Source organism: Syngnathus acus, chromosome 17 (assembly GCF_901709675.1).
Source record: "Syngnathus acus chromosome 17, fSynAcu1.2, whole genome shotgun sequence".
Classification (NCBI taxonomy): domain Eukaryota; kingdom Metazoa; phylum Chordata; class Actinopteri; order Syngnathiformes; family Syngnathidae; genus Syngnathus; species Syngnathus acus.
In genome coordinates, this window is record NC_051102.1 from 4,271,009 (window position 1) to 4,289,927 (window position 18,919).

Genomic DNA, 18,919 nt, shown 5'->3' on the forward strand with positions numbered 1-18,919 from the left:
ACTTTGAATATGCCGCTCCTCTTACTGTTTAACCTTGTGACCTCTTGTCATTCAAGATCCCTTTTGAAAACATCTGTCTCTCTAATGCGACTCCATTCAACTTTACTCAACGGTATTAACCCTGCCCATGAATCTAAGGGATCTAATTGGGACAAGCAATATTCTTCAAAGCACATCCGTCAGCATGCATTAAAAATACAGTGAGAAAGCCGAGGAATAGAGATCCGCTTCTCTCTCTCTCTCTCTCCATATCCCCCGAACCACTAAGGGGAGGGAGGGGTTGCTACTGAGGACTGGCTCATTCTGGTAGGGGATCTCAATGCTCTTGGTAGGACATGAGTGGGAGGAAATCACACCCTTTCAAGTGTGAAAGTGGTTTAACATATTTAAAATGTAACACTCATTTAATATTCAGAAACACAGTAACCTGACAAGAGCCAGATTAATACATAAAAACCTCAACGGTGTTCTTCTTGACAGGAACCGCTCCAATCTGGAATCAGGAAAGGAGGGACAATTAAGTACATTAATTCAAACTGAAAAAATTGGATCGGAAGCCTAAAATTCTCGATCGGGACATCGCTAATCCCTCCCCCAAACACGTTGTTGCTTTGTGATTGGTTTGGTCATTCAGTGGTGAGGCTCAGAGAAAATCAGCAGGCTCAGGACAAGATGATTCTCCTGATTTTGTGAACTCACTCAAATACCGCAAGAATTTTACTGAGAAAATGTATTTGAATGTACACTAGACAGAGAGGACAGAAGGATTAGAAAATAAAGTTACACTAACCACTTCCATGCATTTTTTACTTCACACTAAGTGGAAGTTATTTGGGAAAGTGCAAAGTGATGAATACTAAGACCTACAATTCTTCTACCTTTCTTTTCCTAAGATTCGACGACAAGGTGGCATCCAGCTTCTCGTAGACTTGCTGGACCACCGTATGACCGACGTGCACCGCAGCGCCTGCGGAGCTCTTCGCAACTTGGTCTATGGGAAGGCCAATGACGACAACAAGATTGCACTAAAAAACTGCGGAGGAATACCGGCTCTGGTCCGACTTCTCCGGAAAACCACCGACGTAGAGATCCGAGAGCTCCTTACAGGTGAAACATACACATGCATATATATTTAGTATTTCGTTTCCATTGCTGTTTGGCCCACATTTTGCTTCAGCAATTGTGTTCCACATCAAATTGTCATTCTAAACCCACTCATGTCTCGACTGAAAGCAAACTACAAAATAATTAAATGATTACCAGCCGTGTTTCTAGTTCTTGCTATTCCCAAAGCCCATTATCATGAAAAGATGTTTAGCTCAAGGACCTTGATAGGCAGTCATCAACACTATAAATAATTTGTCACATTTGACTGATCCACATCCAGAATTCTTTGGGGTTCATTGTAGGAGTGAGTTATTTGCAGGCATTAGGTGTCTCAAAGTCAACTTGCATTATTTCGTACAATAATGGTGCTTGCTTCTTGCACGTTATGACTTATTTTGACATTTGACAAATCATTCAATGATCATTTGGCAAACTCAAGACGACTCGTCAGAACTATATTCCATTTTAAATTTTCAAACTGAATCCCTGTCTGAATCAGTTAATAGATGTGTCTTGCAGCTGAGGATTCCGAAAATACAAATTCCAAATAAACTGTGGATTTGCCAATGTGTCAACAAATAACACATCAACATGACAGCACCTTTTGTTTAGTTGTTTCCTCAAAGTTCTAGCAGGTGTGAAATTGATGTGAGGAAACCTCTGGTCTCACTATGACCTTTCTTGTTAGGAGGAAATGTAACACCACACATTGAGTGATCTATCTTTATCCTTTCACATGAGTGATGAAATAAGCAGAAAGATCACGCTTGTCTCCAGTGCTAATAGATTAGTGGATAGTTACAGTAGGTATTCTCTGTATGCATTTAGACATGACTGAATATAAAATATTTTACATGAAAGAAAATTGACCTTGCATTTTCCCCATTTTTGCAGAATAATAAGACAAAACACCGCTGCCATTTGCAAAATACAATTTAACTAAAAAAACAACTAAAGTGGAAACATTCCGGGTAAAAATAAGGGTATAACAAATAAAAACTGCATGGATTTTTCTGTTTAACTTCCGTAAGTAATCAAATACTTTCACATTTAATAACGTGCATTTAAACTCATATCCTGGGTGGAAGAAAAAAAACAGTCTGTGGCTGGATCAACAATTTAGGCAGACAGCAGAATTACCATCAATTTGTTTGGCTAATGCTCTTGTTTTTCGCAGACTTTAACAAAGAATGACCTGAAAATGATTAGTTTGAGTTGTGGTGCAGAATGCTTAGAATATTCAACTTTGACCATATCTTTACAAAACACAATATCTTTAGTATCTTTAGTCTCTCTCAAAGACACCACACACCTCACACCTCGTTTAGAGGTTTTTCTTTTACATTTTCCTGTACATTGCCATCCTTTGTCTCAACTGTGCCTATCTTTAGTTTCATCTTTTCCTCTTATGGGCATTTTGAATCAGGAACACAGCGTGTAGGAAAGCTGCCTGACTCTCACATATACTGTACACAAAAAAGAACGGGGTGGTGGGGCTAAGCATCTTGCAGGGAAAATGACCTCTGTTTTCCAATCTCTCTTGCACCTCTTTCATTCTGTTCCTTGTTAGAACAAAATGTAAATTTTTGGGAGGTAAACAGCTAAAAATCCCTCTTCCCGGTTGATTCGGTGCACAATGCTTGTGGGTGTCCTTGGGAAAGCCCGCACTACAATGTAGAAAAGAAGACAATTTCTTCCAGTCCCGCAGTGGGTAAATTGAACTCAAGACGTAGCATTAGGATCCCCTGGGGGCTCAGTAATTTCCTAGAGAATACTTAACAGGGTAATGGGATTAAAACACGATGCTACTGAAACCTTATTTGGACAACGCTCATGTATAGAATTCCATCTGTAACAAATAAGAATAATTTAAAACAGCCATCCAGCTTTTGTCCCTTGTAAAAAAAAAAGGCTTTTCTTCACAGTGCCACATTAAATAACAGTAGGCTATTCTGACTCTTAGACCTCCATCAATTCATCAAATTTTTATCAAGCCAGTCTCAGTGAGTAATTACTTTGGTATTCTAGCAACATGAAAGAAATGTCAAGCTAAAATGCAAGAATGTCAACAGCACCAAACAGATGAGTGTACATGCAACAAAAAAAAAGCTATACATTATTTGTTAGCCTTTAAAATATAGACCCCGAATTCTTTAACATACCCGAAACCTTTGGAGAGTTGTTTTATATGCTTCCAACTTAGTGTAATAGTTTAAGAAAGGCCTTTTTCATTTTATTATTTCAACATGACATTGCAGCAACACAGGCTATGCAATGTGTTGCATTCACAGTATCAAACACTGTAGGAATTTTTGAAACCTTGCGATACCCTCTGAATTTCATGCTCAGTGTAACAGCAGCAAGAGGCAGACAGTCTCAACATAAAATGGGGCATTTTAACCTCCTGTAGGTGCAGTGATCCCATGGTCAATTATCTATGGACATACCGTATTTTCCGCACTATAAGGCGCACCGGATTATAAGGCCACCTTCAATGCATGGCCCATTTTAGAACTTTGTCCATATATAAGGCGCACCGGATTATAAGGCGCACCTTCAATGAATGGCCCATTTAAAAACTTTGTCCATATATAAGATATATACATTTGGCCCGCGGGCAGGACTTTGGACACGCCTGCTGTAGTGGCTCAATATTGGTCCATATATAAGGCGCACCTGATTATAAGGCGCACTGTCGGCTTTTGAGAAAATTTGAGGTTTTTAGGTGCGCCTTATAGTGCGGAAAATATGGTAAGCTTATTTTGGTAAGCATGAGATAAGCGATATAGAAAATAGATGGATGAATTTATTTTTTATTTGAATAAAAATACCTATTTAGAAAGCACTGAGCACCTGAATTGTTTCCTGCTCCTGTTGCCATGGTGAGACTGAAGGAGGCTGAAAGATGACAAATAAACCGCCCAATCCCGCCCCCAAAATTTTTTTTTTTCCCACCCCGCTATTCAATAACCAGGTATTTGCTAGGCAATAGTGTTAGCATATATTTCTATGCAGACTCCCCCTGTCTCATCAAAATGATAAATGGCGGCACCAACTGTCCGAGATACAAAAAGTGTGCAAAAGAAAAATCAAATATCAATCGGCAGATAAAGAGATGCAGTGATGAGATAGTGAAGTGAATGACAGCCCAAATGAGAACTGCAGAATGGCTTCAGAGACAAAGAAAAGCAACCAACATGTTCATTTCCCCTCTCTCAATACAACAGCGCATTTCTAACCTCCTGCTGCCACTCATGATGTAAGGCTGAGGCAATTAACCTCCTTCATGCGTGTGTATCTGTGTGCATCTGTGTTGTGTGTGTGTGTGCGCGGGTTTGTGGGTGCAAATGTGTTCAATCAAAGATAAAGACCCACTCTGCCTTTCTCCTCAGGCGGATGATGTCATATTGCACAGTGGAAAAGAGGCTGGCAAGCAGATGATTTTACTCATATTTACATGGCCATGATCATCATCCGGATGCTTAGCATTTTAAATAAAGAATAGAGTGTAGACATTTTTGGTCAATTTATTTTTTTAGATTACCTCTGAAGACCAATAAAATAATTTTTGGATCTTCTGATTGATGACTGTAAATTTTATATAAATATGTAGCAACCTTTTTTTTTTAAAGACCTTGCCAATTGCAAACATTCTCCAGGAACCATGTCAACATGCATATTTTGCTTTTGACATCCTCTTTTAAGTGCACTTAGCTATTTGCTGTAGTATTTGTAGCTAGGTAGCTTGAACACACTTTATTGTATTGACATTATCAACAAAGGGCAATTTTTCTCCATGTTCCGTTTATTAGCGCACTTGTCCATACAGAAAACCTTGTTTATATTCTTGCATCTGTTGAGCGCATAATGTTAACAAACAAAATTGTTTTTGTCTATTCAGGAATGCATTTCAGTAACTTTAACTTGACATTTCAATCAACAAATGACGTCACAGTTATAGTCTGAGTTTTTTGTATCTTCCATTTGAACAGCCATAGACATAAATACTATTTTAGTATCCATCCACCCATCCATTTTCTGAACCGCTTAGTCCCCACGGGGGTCGCGGGAGTGCTGGAGCCTATCCCAGCCGTCATCGGGCAGTAGGCGGGGGACACCCTGAACCGGTTGCCAGCCAATCGCAGGGCACACAGAGACAAACAACCATTTGCACTCGCACTCACACCTAGGGACAATTTGGAGTCTTCAATCGGCCTACCAAGCATGTTTTTGGGATGTGGGAGGAAACCGGAGTGCCCGGAGAAAACCCACGCGGGCCCGGGGAGAACATGCAAACTCCACACAGGGAGGGCCGGAGGTGGAATCGAACCCGCACCCTCCTAATTGTGAGGCGGACGTGCTACCCAGTGCACCACCGAGCCACTATTTTAGTATGCAATAAAATTCATCCTAAAATAGCATCAATTTTACATTGGGTGGTCATCTATTACATTTCTAGGTTGTTGTTTTTTTTCAGAATATTTTTGTTTTTAATTAAAACATAAATTAAAGCCTTTAGTTAGAATGATATGAATAGCACACATAATTTAGCCTCCCCAGGAGTAGAGATCCTTGAAAGCAATCAAATGGCCGAGATACTGTACATGTTTAGCAGCATCCCCTCACGGCCATCCACTTGGCCTTCTTGAGATACGGTGATGCCACTGGCCCAGCTAATTAATGTTGCGGAGACATTTACAGCTTCCTTCTGGCCACACACACTGCTCTCTTAACATTGATCTTTGAGGGTTATAATTAAAGCTACAGAGAAGGATGGATTAATGCAGATGTGAGTAGCGATGGACACATTCATACATCCAATTACATGGGCGCATTAGATACAGACACTGATATTTTATCAAGTGAAGGTCAACAAGAATTACTTCAGTAAATTTCGGCCTAGTTATTAGAATCACCAGTGTAGCTGATATGACAATAATAATCGTTGACCCAAGGAGAAGCCCCTGAAGGACATGATGTTATTGAGGTCTTCTGGTTTTCTGTGCTGACTTTTCATCCATCTTGTGTAGGTGTCTTGTGGAACCTCTCGTCATGTGACGCCCTGAAGATGCCAATTATCCAGGATGCCCTGGCTGTTCTGACCAATGCTGTGATCATCCCCCACTCGGGCTGGGACACCTCCCCTCATACGCAAGAAGACCGCAAATTACATCTCCACTCCTCCCAGGTCCTTCGCAATGCCACCGGATGCCTCCGGTCAGTGACTCCACACAACCACCTCTCATTGTTGTGTTTTTGTAAAGGTCCCACATTTTATTAAGATGCTAAATTTTTGTGTGTGTGCCAATTCAATTCAGCTATGCTTATGCCACTTTCAAACTGTAATGGTGCAACAGCAACAAGTTTGTGGAACCGTCAAAAGATTTTGACCTGCTGTGGGTTCTGATAGTGGTTAGATACAGTAGTATAGTGGGTATAATGTCTAGACCCCGAATGTAAGACGACCCCCACTTTTTCAGTCTTATTTCAATGCAAAAAACACTGTCTTATATTCAAGCCAATACGGTATTTAGGTTGTGTTTTGTCTGGGGAAAGTGACAGACTTAGCTGCTCTCAAGATGACTCATTATTTGACTTTAGTGTGTTGGTGTTTATTTACTCATTCGTATGACGCCACTTGGAATTAGAGCGTCACAGGTTTCTAAATCCCTTATAAGAAGACCAATGAGTGTAATTCATGTGTTTTCACAATTTTATGTGGTAAAGGTAAAGTCATTGTATACGGTCTGGGAAAAGGAAGTGGATTATTCTTGTCTCCCGAAGCTTTATGGCTTTTAAGTTGTGACAGCACCTGCTCTACAAAATGGTATTCATTTTTTTTCTGTTAACTTAAGCTTATTTCCAACTTCAGTATGTGAATGCCCAAAAGTGTCAAGAGTTCTACATCCTGTCATAAAAGCTACAGGTAGCGATGTCTTTTGAAGGATTCAGTTGCAGCGTATTGGGTTTGAGCCCCGGTGGTGTTGTGGTGCAAAGCAAGTCTTAGCGTGGATCAGCTGCCTAAACTCGAACTCTCAATTCATCTTTCTCATGCCTCGTTAGGGAATGCCGGGTCTCTGATTAAAGATGGAATATTTCATGGCAGGTTTGGTATATCACTGACCACCTGCTCCCCCTCGTCTTCCCTCTTTTATGCGACCCACTCTCTCATTCTCTTTCCATCTATTCCTGTCTAGAGCCTCCATTCTGCCAGACTATTTCAATCAGCCCGTTAACAATTTTTTCTTGGCCTCCCTTTGGCTCACTGCTTCTTACTTTAGAAAAATGATGTCATATGCCATAAAAGCCTTTGTGGTTCCAAGCAGAATTCAAAATGTTCATGCATTTTTTCCAAACATGCATAGCCTGTTATCCTAGTAACCAAATCGAATGTTGATTAATTGGTATGACGGGGGTGCTTGACTAGTTAGCACGTCCGCCTCACAGAGCGGAGGTTGTGGGTTTGACTCCTTGCCTGGAGAATTTAAAGTTAGATGTTTTTTTCCCAACATCGTGATATGACACAATTGGATTCATTACCTCATCACTATTCATCCGTAACACAGGCGATGGAAACAGAAATTTAATACAGTCCAACTACAGGCAAGGAACAGCTCAGAATTTTATAATACTATGCGCTGGCACTCATGGGAAATCTGGTCAGGAACTCATTTGGTCCTTGGGTGTTACCATGTGCACCATATTGGTGGTTCTTACTGCCTAATTTGTTTAGTACTAGCATGGACTGTATGCCCCTTTAAATTACTATCCTTCAAAATATTATTTATTTTACTATGCATTGTGACATTGTTACTTCTATAACATGTTGATGTATATTTAGTAGATCAGTTCACAAAGCATAACACTCAACGGCAAACCCCCAAACATAAAAACTAAGGTTATTCTGTATTTAGGGTGTAGGAAGGTTAAGAATATTTCAATGCACGCGAGTACCCGACACATCACGTATTTCTTATGTGATTAATTTCTCTTTAATAGCGTGACATTCAAAAGTTACACTTACACCTTGGGAGTGTTATTAATGCGAGTGTGGGTTATATATTAATCCATGTGTGTGTGTGTGTGTGTGTGTGTGTGTGTGTGTGTGTGTGTGTGTGTGTGTGTGTGTGTGTGTGTGTGTGTGTGTGTGTGTGTGTGTGTGTGTGTGTGTGTGTGTGTGTGTGTGTGTGTGTGTGTGTGTGTGTGTGTGTGTGTGTGTGCGCGCGCGCGCGCGCGCGCGCGTGTGTGTGTGTGTGTGTGTGTGTGCGCGCGCGCGTGCGCGCGCGTGTGTGTGTGTGTGTGTGTGTGTGCGCGCGCGCGCGCGCGCGCGCGTGTGTGTGTGTGTGTGTGTGTGTGTGTGTGTGTGTGTGTGTGTGTGTGTGTGTGTGTGTGTGTGTGTGCGCGCGCGCGCGCGTGTGTGTGTGTGTGTGTGTGTGTGCGCGTGTGTGTGTGCGCGTGTGTGTGTGCGCGTGTGTGTGCATCAGCAATGTGAGTTCTGCAGGCGAGGAGGCCCGCAGGAGGATGAGGGAGTGCGAGGGTCTGACAGACGCTTTACTCTACGTCATCCAGACTGCACTGGGGAGTAGTGAGATTGACAGCAAGGTAACACATTCGCACACTACACAAAGACACCTACACACACAACAAACGATCATAGATAAATTACAAAAACAATTTGAAAAAAAATTCACAGACGACGCAAACAGTTAACACATTGTAACTAAGACTGATAGAAGTGCATGAAGCACATTTCAAAGGCAAACATGACTGCAATGAAAGGGAAGTCATTTGTTTTAAACTGATGCCATATAACCTTGGTTATAGCCCAGGTTAGATGTTTTTGTCTGTGTGTATTTCTATTGAATCCTTACATATACAGGACAGGGCCAAGGTCTCTATGATTGATTATATTTGCTCTCCAAGCAATTATATGATTCGATGTGGAACTAGAATGTCGTACAATGGACAGGCAGACCTCCCCCAAGGCAGAACTGGTAAAAATAATACTGCTTTATATGTAATGGAAATGTGGAGTCTGGACTGTATTACACTGTATACTTTATTTGCGCTTAATTGAAGGTATTTTTTATAATAACAGGTGCCTGATGATTTTTATTAGTTCATTATTGTTGGAAGTGTTTTTTTTTAAATGATCTTTATTTCATTTGAACAGGGGTATGTTCTGTCAATGACCTTTCTCATCTTTTCTGTTCTCTACTTGTCGATGTCAGACCGTTGAGAACGGTGTGTGCATCCTGAGGAACTTGTCATACCGTCTGGCAGCAGAGACATCTCATAACCAACAAGGGGGGTCTGAGGAGCTTGATGGTCTCTTATGTGACACCGGGGGGAAGGATGCAGAGAGTTCCGGATGCTGGGGCAAGAAGAAGAAGAAAAAGAAGGGACATGACCAGGTCAGGAATTCCATTCTTTATGATTGCATATCATGACTCTGGGGGATCATAAACATTAGAGTCACAACAACAGTGGTGCAGATTTTAGACTTGTCTGTCCATTGCTGTAATTGACCGATAGTAATTAGTTAACCACTCAACAAGGTTTGTCTATTAATTTAGCTAAATTCAAGAAGACTTCTGGAAACCATTTGGATAATTTGAATAATTGTAATAAATGGTGTATTACTTGGAGGTTTTTAAAAAATAAAAATAAAAAAAAAAGAGGTTTTTTTAGTATAGTGTGTGGAAATTTGAAACAGATCTCTATCGTTGGGCAGAATCTTTGAAAGGAGCAGACAATGAAACACATCACTGATGATGAAACCAGAAGGCAACAGCTTGGCTTTGCATTCACTAAATAAATCTATCAAGGGGAAGCTCCAAAAGTGAGACTTTGACACATCAAAACAACACTTTATCTTTTATTGCTCAGCTAATCTTCGTTAGTGGCTACCTGTGTTTATTCATCAAAATGTTCATTTTAGTTCATTTTTATCTATTATCAAATTTTTTGGTGCGCCATCATCACCATTTGGCTCTTTTATTTGATGCTCCATCTTCTTGTCATGCTTAGAATAAGTAATCAGTGACACATTCTGTCTAAGTAGCAGACATCATTTACACTTTGAGAAGAGAGGGAATGGAGAACCCAACATATCCGGTGTGTGAATCACCAATTAGTTTCAATTTCCTCCCCTTTTTATTTCAAGAAAAGGCTAAATAAGATTTGAAAATGGTAGTACTGAGCAAGCAACATTTGTCAAAGTCTCTATTTTTTTTTCCGTAACCAAAGGGTAAAGTAGTAATCCTGCGTTCACAATTAAAAAGATAAGTATAAACTCATTGCTTTTAGTCTTACACAACATCTTCTTTCTGAGTGTCACCACTCCAGTGCAGCTGTAGCCGATTATCACGGAATAGCAAGTGGAGTTCTATCTTCCTATCCTATTAACAGTGGGTAATTGCAAAAACGATAGAGGACAGCAGAGAAGTAGGTTAGATTAACTACATGGGAGGAAATTCAGGAGATTACCATCCATAAATTTTCTAGATCACTTGCCCTGTTCACAGTCACAGGATGTTGAAGAATAATGATGGACTGCAGAAATTTTGGGCAATATTTGGCAGATATCTTAATACTGTATTTTCTGCACTATAAGGCGCACCTAAAAACCTCCAATTTTCTCAAAAGCCGACAGTGCGCCTTATAATCAGGTGCGCCTTATATATGGACTAATACTGAGCCACTACAGCAGCCGTGTGTGTCCAAAGTCCGGCCCGCGGGCCAAATGTATATATCTGATATGGACAAAGTTTTAAAATGGGCCATTCATTGAAGGTGCGCCTTATAATCTGGTGCACCTTATATATGGACAAAGTTTTAAAATGGGCCATTCATTGAAGGTGCGCTTTATAATCCGGTGCGCCTTATATATGGACAAAGTTTTAAAATGGGCCATTCATTGAAGGTGCGCCTTATAGTGCGGAAAATACGGTACTTGAAATAGCTGGTTGGTTCTTTGACAACAATAAGCTCAACCCAACTTTTCCTGTTGTTGCAGAGCAGCAAGAATAGTCCGGTGGAATTTTTGTTTCTCAACAAAACTGTTTCAATTCATCAATATTCTTGAGATGTCTGACTTGAATCACTCTTTTGAGGTCAGGCCACTGCATTTCCATTTTTCGGACAGCAGTGGCTTCCTACGAGGTGTGCACCTCAATGACCTCCATTCCTGGTTAAAGTTTTATTTTAGAGACACTTTTGTGACCCTCTCCAGTTTTATTTAAGTTAACATTTTTTTTAAAAAACAAACATTAAAACTGGTGCAGGTTGTTTACAGTGCACGGCTGCTTTAACTAACACCTTCAATTAAATCACATTGACTGGACTCTGATACAGAGTGGCACATCATTAGTGCGCAGTTTCACATCTTTGGGAATGTTTACATGATTTGTGTGGTGTTAAGGTCGTTTAAACAGATTGTATTTGTCTCTTGTTGTGATTTAAACATCACATCATATTTATCCATAGATAGACAATTCAAAATGGTTTGCATGATCCTTGTAATTTTATAGATCATGCATTACTGTATTTACTTTGTATTATAACAGGCAGGCCAGCCTGGCTCAGTGCTTTGCCCAAGTATTATGAAAATGGAGGGTTGTAAGCAGTCAGGACGAACATCAATCTGTCAAACTTTGTGCCAAAACTTATATGGAAATTATCCTGAAACTAATGGAGGAAGGAAGAAATATTTTATACCACAGTGCCAAGGAAATGCAATGCTGTCAAAATCCTTTACCCGGAAATTCTAAAACTGCAATCACTGCCTGTATCAGGGAATCAGTCACTTTCATCTGGCGCAGTAGGAACACATATCGAATTGTTGACAGGTGATAATGTGTACTGTGGAACTCTTTCTTGAAGAACAAGCATTCTATAGTATGATGGCTACCATACAGTCCTCTCACAAATGTTCTTTTGCTAGAATTGCATTTGAAATGTTTACATCAGAAATGGTTCTATCTCTTAGAGCAGTGGTGCGCAACCCAAGGCTCCAGGGCCATTTTCATCCTCGGCTTTTTGTGACTTTGCAAAATACGGAATACTATATTTAAATTTTTATTACAGTAGTTTGTTGGTTTTCTGAGTGCAATTGCAAAAGATTATGTCGCTAAAACATTTTTAAATGTTTTTTTTCTCACGGAAATTGTCGCAAGCCCTTGTATGTAAAGCATGACACCAAGATATATTGAGCTACCGTACATTTCACTCTTGTAGGTAAACCAAAAGTTCAAGAAAAGAAAAGTTTCCATCATGGAGCTATGATTCAATCTGGTCTTTTCTCAAAACCAATAATTGGATTAAACAGACCAGATGCAGAATCGACCAATTGTGACCACAGAAGTACCATTAATTATTTGCAAACCAAAACACGAGGGCAATAGTTCAATGTCTTGCTCGCTGTGATTTTTCACAGTGGGACGGTGTAGGTCCATTTCCAGACTTGGCGGAGCCCCCAAAAGGCATTCAGATGTTATGGCATCCCAGTATTGTCAAGCCCTACCTTACCCTGCTGTCTGAATGCTCCAACCCCGACACCCTGGAGGGAGCAGCTGGTGCTCTGCAAAACCTTGCTGCTGGGAGCTGGAAGGTATAACCTCAAAATAATGTGGGTATTGAAATCCACAGAGAGTTAGAAAGATCACATCCGCTGGGGAGAATAGCACCTATAAATACTGCCGATACAGTAAATGGCAAAATTAGAGAAACTGATATTCTCATCATGTTAACAAATACAATTTGGTGGATGTGTTGTGAAATCAAGGAAAATGAATTCAACTATTTCTGAATTCATTTTAAAAGGGAGGATTTTATATCTCGCTCTTTTGAACCTCTGTCAAGAGTGTCTTCAAAAGTGCGGCAAGTAGACACATGAGGACGTCTAGGAGACCATCATCCTCACTATGAGTATTATAAATGCCAAATAAACAAGAATTGAAACCTTAGGGAGTTTTGATAGACTGTGGTATGTTATAAAATGAAATAAATAGAATATATCCCTGTGTGCACCTTTGACAATGTTCTTCTTTTTATGTCCGTGTCCAGTGGTCAGTTTATATCCGGGCTGCAGTGCGTAAAGAGAAGGGCCTTCCTATCCTTGTGGAGTTACTGAGGATAGACAATGACCGAGTTGTCTGTGCCATCGCCACTGCCTTGAGGAACATGGCTCTCGACATCAGAAACAAGGAGCTTATTGGTAAGTTAACTGGCAAAAATTATTTGAAAATTTGATTTGAAGGCATAGATGCATCAAATTGCTAATTACTGTTTTGGGGATGTTTGCCTTTTTATTATTAAATTGTTAAAAGCCAGGACATAATTAGAACAAATTATTGGTTTATAATTGGTTGTTTCCCCACACCTTATCGATGTCTGGATTTTTTTTTTCTTAAATGAAGTGCACAACATGATAAGCGGAAAACAAATTCGTTTTTTCCTTGTATTGTTCAGAAACTACAATTCAAAAAATGTTATCAATTGTATCTCTGACTTTTCTCCATTTTATTCCTTTATTTTAGATAATCAGTTCACAACAAATATTATAAAACATGTAGACATTTTTTTTTATTTACAAGTCCATCTGTTTTGAAAGATTCTGGGACAAAAAGATTCTCCCCATTTTTCTCTTTCTGGGAAAACAAAAGTTAAACAATTAAACTATCCCCAAGATTTTAGTTAACAAGGAGCCATGAAAAAACGGGCGCGAATGGAAACTCAGATATTGATTTCGCGCTAGTATCTCTCTGATATTGATACCAATTTAATACCAGTATTACCCATATTTGCATTGATCCATCCACCGCGTCTCCTTACGTTCAACAATAGTTGGTGGTGGAAGTAAGCTCTCAAGAAATGCTGTCAGAATCATTCATCCATGCATTTTTCATCTCTTAGGTACGCGTAGGCACCATGAAATCAAAAACACCCATCGACAATGTATATTAATCTCTATCTGTGTGTTTGTTATCTCTTTTCTCTATTTGTTGAAGAGCTCATTACAAGTGTTTCAACATCAGAAATAACTACTATTTCAGGAATGACAAACATTTACTCTCCATCACTTATTATGGTGTTTCCCCCCCCCACTGTGACAATAGGTAAATATGCCATGAGGGACTTGGTGCACCGATTACCTGGTGGCAGTACCACCAACAACAACACTAGTAGTAGTGGTGGAGGAAGTGGCAGCGGTGGTGCCAACAGTTGCGCTCTGGTGGGAAAGACCATGTCGGACGACACCGTCACCGCTATCTGCTGCGCTCTGCATGAGGTTATCACCAAAAATATGGAGAACACCAAGGCCCTGAGGGATGCCGGGGGCATAGAGAAGCTCATTGGTGTCGCCCGAAGCAAAGGAGACAAGTAAGTGGAATGTTATTTACAAGATACAGATGTTTTTTATTCCTATGATTATTTAAATGGCAGGGAGAAAAGAGACAACAGCAACTTAATTCATATCATACATTGCATTCATGAATATGTATTTTTGCATAATCTAAATAATGAACAAAAAAAGTAATGAAAAATAATTAGCTGGTAGACTTTAATATCTGGGTTTTGATTCATATCCAAAATTTCTGATTTGGCGATTGTTTTCAACATCCAATTCTCAACTCAATTTGAGTCACGACTGATTAGCGCGTAATAGCACTAGCATCATTAATTTTTAAAATGAGATAGTCTGTTTTGCAGTAGCCAATCAAATCATCCAAAATAATAGTATCTACAAAAACTACTTATTGGTAAAAATTTCCCAAGGCTAATTAAAATTGCTGTAGATATTAATTTCGATTCATGAGCCTTTCCTAGAAGGCAGATTGGCTTTATTCTTTATTTTTTTCCCCCTCCTCCCTGCTGAATTCCCAGACATAGTCCCAAAGTTGTGAAAGCAGCATCTCAAGTGCTAAACAGCATGTGGCAATACCGAGACCTGCGCAGCCTTTACAAAAAGGTACGTACAGCAATGCAATTTGCTGATTTCCCTCAAGTGGAATAAAAACGACTCAAAATGTAGTCACTGATTACTGGTTTTATATTTTCCTTTTCTCATGCTTCTCTCTAGGATGGCTATTCCCAATATCACTTTATCGGCTCATCGTCCACAATAGAAAGGGATAGGCAGCGGCCTTATTCTTCTTCTCGTACGCCATCCATCTCTCCTGTACGGACCTCACCAAACAATCGATCGGGTGAGTGTGCATCGTTTTTTTGATCTTCTTAACGACCTTGGTCCATATTCAGGGTGAGGGTGATTTAAAAAATATTTTTTTTTAAAAATGATCCACCTAAGCAACTTATTCTAGGATTAGATTTGAAAAATTTCAGTGACTGTTTTAATTTCAGCCTAATTTTTACCATTATATTTTTCACTTTTCATTAGCAAAGATGCATAATTGGAGAGCAAGTGTCCAAATTGAAAATATGCAATAATAACCAATTATTGTTGAAAAACAACTACCGTTTTTTTCCGTGTATAATGCGCCCCCATGTATAATACGCACCCTAAAAATGGCATGTTGATGCTGGAAAAAAGCCTGTACCCATGTATAATACGCACCCAATTTTTTTTTTTTTTTTTTTTTTTTTTTTTTTTTTTTTTTTTAAGTCCCAATGATCGTCACACACGCAGGGAGGCAATGGGTCCCATTTTTATAGTCTTTGGTATGGTCTTAACTAGGCTGGATGTATTTTTTTTTTGTTGGCGTTGATTTCTCCGACTGCCCGTAAAGGCACCACCGCGATCAGATGAAAAGAGAGGAAAGTGACGTGCGGACATGTGAAAAAGGCGGCTCTGTATGGGAGAGACGTTGAAGAGGAATAAAAACACCCTTGGAAACCAAAACTTGCCCCTCGTCGTGACTCGGAGCCGCAACAAATGTTTCGGATTTGTGTAGGGTACATTGTGACAGCAAACGAGCAGGTGATCGAGCAAGCGTCTGATACGAGAGCATTGCGTTCGTATGGAGCGTGTTTGAAGTGAACAGCAGAGACGAAAGGAACATGGCAAAGTGTTGTGAAATAAAATATTACCTGTAATACGCATTTTGTTATTTGCTGATTGTATTAAACTATCACATTCATTGTCAGTCAAGAAGAGAAGAGGACTATTATCCCTTCTTTGACGAAATGACCAGAGCACAGTACAAACACACTATTGTCGGTCAGTCCTGTTGTTGGTTTTGTTGTACCATGATTTTCTTAAAAAAAAAAAAAAAAAAAAAAAAAAAAAAAATTTAAAAAAAAAAAAATTAAAAAAATTTGTACCCATGTATAATGCGCACCCCAGATTTTAGGACAATAAATTAGTTAAATTTTGCGCATTATACACGGAAAAAAACGGTAATTTATGAGAAATGTATGATAAGACGATAATTGTCAATGCCCTATGTTAATACCATAAATTTACAAATTTTGCTAAAATGACAAAAACTTGGAGAATAGCAAAACATTTTTGAATAAATAAATTATAAAAAATAAAAAATCAATTTGATTTAACATCCATTTCCAAGTTTTCAGTGAAGGCCCTTGGAAACTGACTCAATTGAAACTTCCCAGAAGGGAATCGAAAGCATTAACTCGGGCGGTGTCTGCTTCATGGTGAGAACCTTGTCATCACCTCCTTCCTTCACTTAGCAAATTTGGCATGTTCTCCTGTCGTCTCTGTGGGTTCTCTCTCCTCATGCTCCGGCCTCCTCCCTCAAGCCACAGACACTCTGTTGTATGCGGGTGTGAATGTGAGTGTGAATGGTTGTGTGTCTCAATATGGGAGCCCTCTAATTGCTTATGACAAATGTCAGAATGAAAGTCTTCAAAAAGATGGATGGATTGTTGGAGTAGGAGAGAAATAAAGGCTCAGAAATTCTAGTAATATAGAAGGGAATATATATTCTAAAAGAAAAAATATACTAGGGTATAAAGGACTTAAGCTTTACCTAAAATCACACTGTGGAACAAACCAACAGAATATCAAAACATAAAAGGCTTATCGGCTTATCTTTGAGTGATTGGGTGAGGAAATAATACTGACGGCAAGTCTGATTCCTTTAAAGGTAACTTAGTGTTTCTGCTGTTACGAATCTTGATTACTATAAAAAAAATACAATCATTGGTGTAATGGTAGATATTTTTTGTGTCACAGCAAGTGCGCCAGCGTCTCCGAGGGATATGATGGCGTTGAAGGAGAGGAAGAACGACTATGAGCTGAGTGGCAACGCGACCTACCGCGGGAACAAGGGTGAACACATGTCCCGAAAGGATGCTACTATGGGTATGCAAAATTATATTCTTTTTTTTTTTTTCTTTCCGTGTCAATTGCAGTGTTGACTGGGTTCAAGTTTGCCATCTGGCATTCAGGTCCCTGGGGGGGAAAAAAATCCCGGTTTTGGCTCCTTCATGTAAATTCTCGCTTTGGGCTCCTCCATGTCGCTCATGTGTGCACGAGTGCTTGAATCAACACAGTAGGCAATGTTATTGTTGTCTTTAAAGTTGTCACAGCACATGTCCAATGATAAAATGTCAACCAGGACCTTTGGCTGTATATAGGTTAAAGTGTACCGTATTTTCCGGACTATAAGGCGCACCGGACTATAAGGCGCACCTTCAATGAATGGCCCATTTTAAAACTTTGTCCTTATATAAGGCGCACCGGACTATAAGGCGCACCATTAATGCATCATGTCAGATTTTTAATCCAAATCAAATCATTCTCCATTTTATCTTTTTTATTTCAACTTCAGACGCAACAAATTAGTTCATAATCACAAAATAATGATCCATAGTCTTTTTGATTCATGATTCATAGTCTTCAGCAGGCCACTTATGATTGATTTCATGACACAATGCTTTGGGCCAGTTTAAATTTAGGAATTTGGTCCATATATAAGGCGCACCAGACTATAAGGCGCACTGTCGGCTTTTGAGAAAATTTTAGGTTTTTAGGTGCGCCTTACAGTCTGGAAAATATGGTAATTATGGTGTTGTTTTGCAAAGAATAAAAGTAAGATAAAGAGACAAGTTCAGACAGCCTGCAAAAACAATGCAGTAATGTCATAGTGACTAATCACTTAGAAATAATGAATCTTTGCCTCCACAGGTCCACTCTCCACTGGTTCTTCAACTCTTCACAGAGGAGCATATGTGTCTCCGACTGATGACCTGAAGTATAATCAGGTGCAAATCCCTTTATTGGCCACGGCCACCGGTGCTATTACGTTTAACTCTGCTCTGCACCATTCTGGGCATTCCAGCGCAGCGAGGTTATATCCTTGAAGATACACTTTGCGGAATTTCATCAGTCTAAAGTCCTGCTGGGTTCACATGGCGCGGGCATATTTACCTTCGCCTCACAATTTAGGGGATTGGGGTTCGATTCCAGCTCCTGTTCAAGATGAATGAATGATTACGGCACAGTTGGAAAGATTATGAGCTTTGCAGACGTGTGTGTGGATGTCAGGTGCATTTTACTGAATTATTGTGGAAATACAATAATCATGTTATCATAATTAGTAATCTCAGTAGTAGTGTCATTAATATTGTGGGGGTGTGGATAGCTATATGAGCTCTGCGTCCATATTTTAGTTGCCAGTGATTATCATCAGCTAATTCTGTGTTTAATGAGAGTACGGGCTTAGGTTTTCTCTGACAGTACCCCGAATCACTGCATCGATTTTTATACCATACGAAATGAGAGCGTGCCACATTTAGAGGGAATGAGACCAGCCGCATTGATTGAGTTCTTCCTCGGCTGTGTACACATCCACAATGGCGCAAACAGCCCTTTTTCAAATGACTC

The 18,919-nt window shown here is 39.7% G+C and overlaps 1 protein-coding gene across 9 annotated transcripts in view; it reads left to right on the top strand.

The window, feature by feature from the left end:
* Window positions 1-18,919, top strand: part of ctnnd2b (catenin (cadherin-associated protein), delta 2b) — a 76,802-nt gene that overhangs the window by 55,665 nt on the left and 2,218 nt on the right. For 6 of the 9 annotated variants that reach the window (XM_037275689.1, XM_037275692.1, XM_037275691.1 and 3 more), the window contains 11 exons: window positions 894-1,107; window positions 6,138-6,324; window positions 8,592-8,709; window positions 9,339-9,521; window positions 12,545-12,718; window positions 13,174-13,324; window positions 14,226-14,490; window positions 14,986-15,079; window positions 15,191-15,317; window positions 17,267-17,395; window positions 18,221-18,297. In XM_037275689.1, the coding sequence (XP_037131584.1) occupies window positions 894-1,107; window positions 6,138-6,324; window positions 8,592-8,709; window positions 9,339-9,521; window positions 12,545-12,718; window positions 13,174-13,324; window positions 14,226-14,490; window positions 14,986-15,079; window positions 15,191-15,317; window positions 17,267-17,395; window positions 18,221-18,297 (1,719 nt within the window). The remainder of the gene's footprint in view (window positions 1-893; window positions 1,108-6,137; window positions 6,325-8,591; window positions 8,710-9,338; window positions 9,522-12,544; window positions 12,719-13,173; window positions 13,325-14,225; window positions 14,491-14,985; window positions 15,080-15,190; window positions 15,318-17,266; window positions 17,396-18,220; window positions 18,298-18,919) is intronic. The other 3 variants (XM_037275690.1, XM_037275693.1, XM_037275698.1) reach the window with 1 other exon arrangement.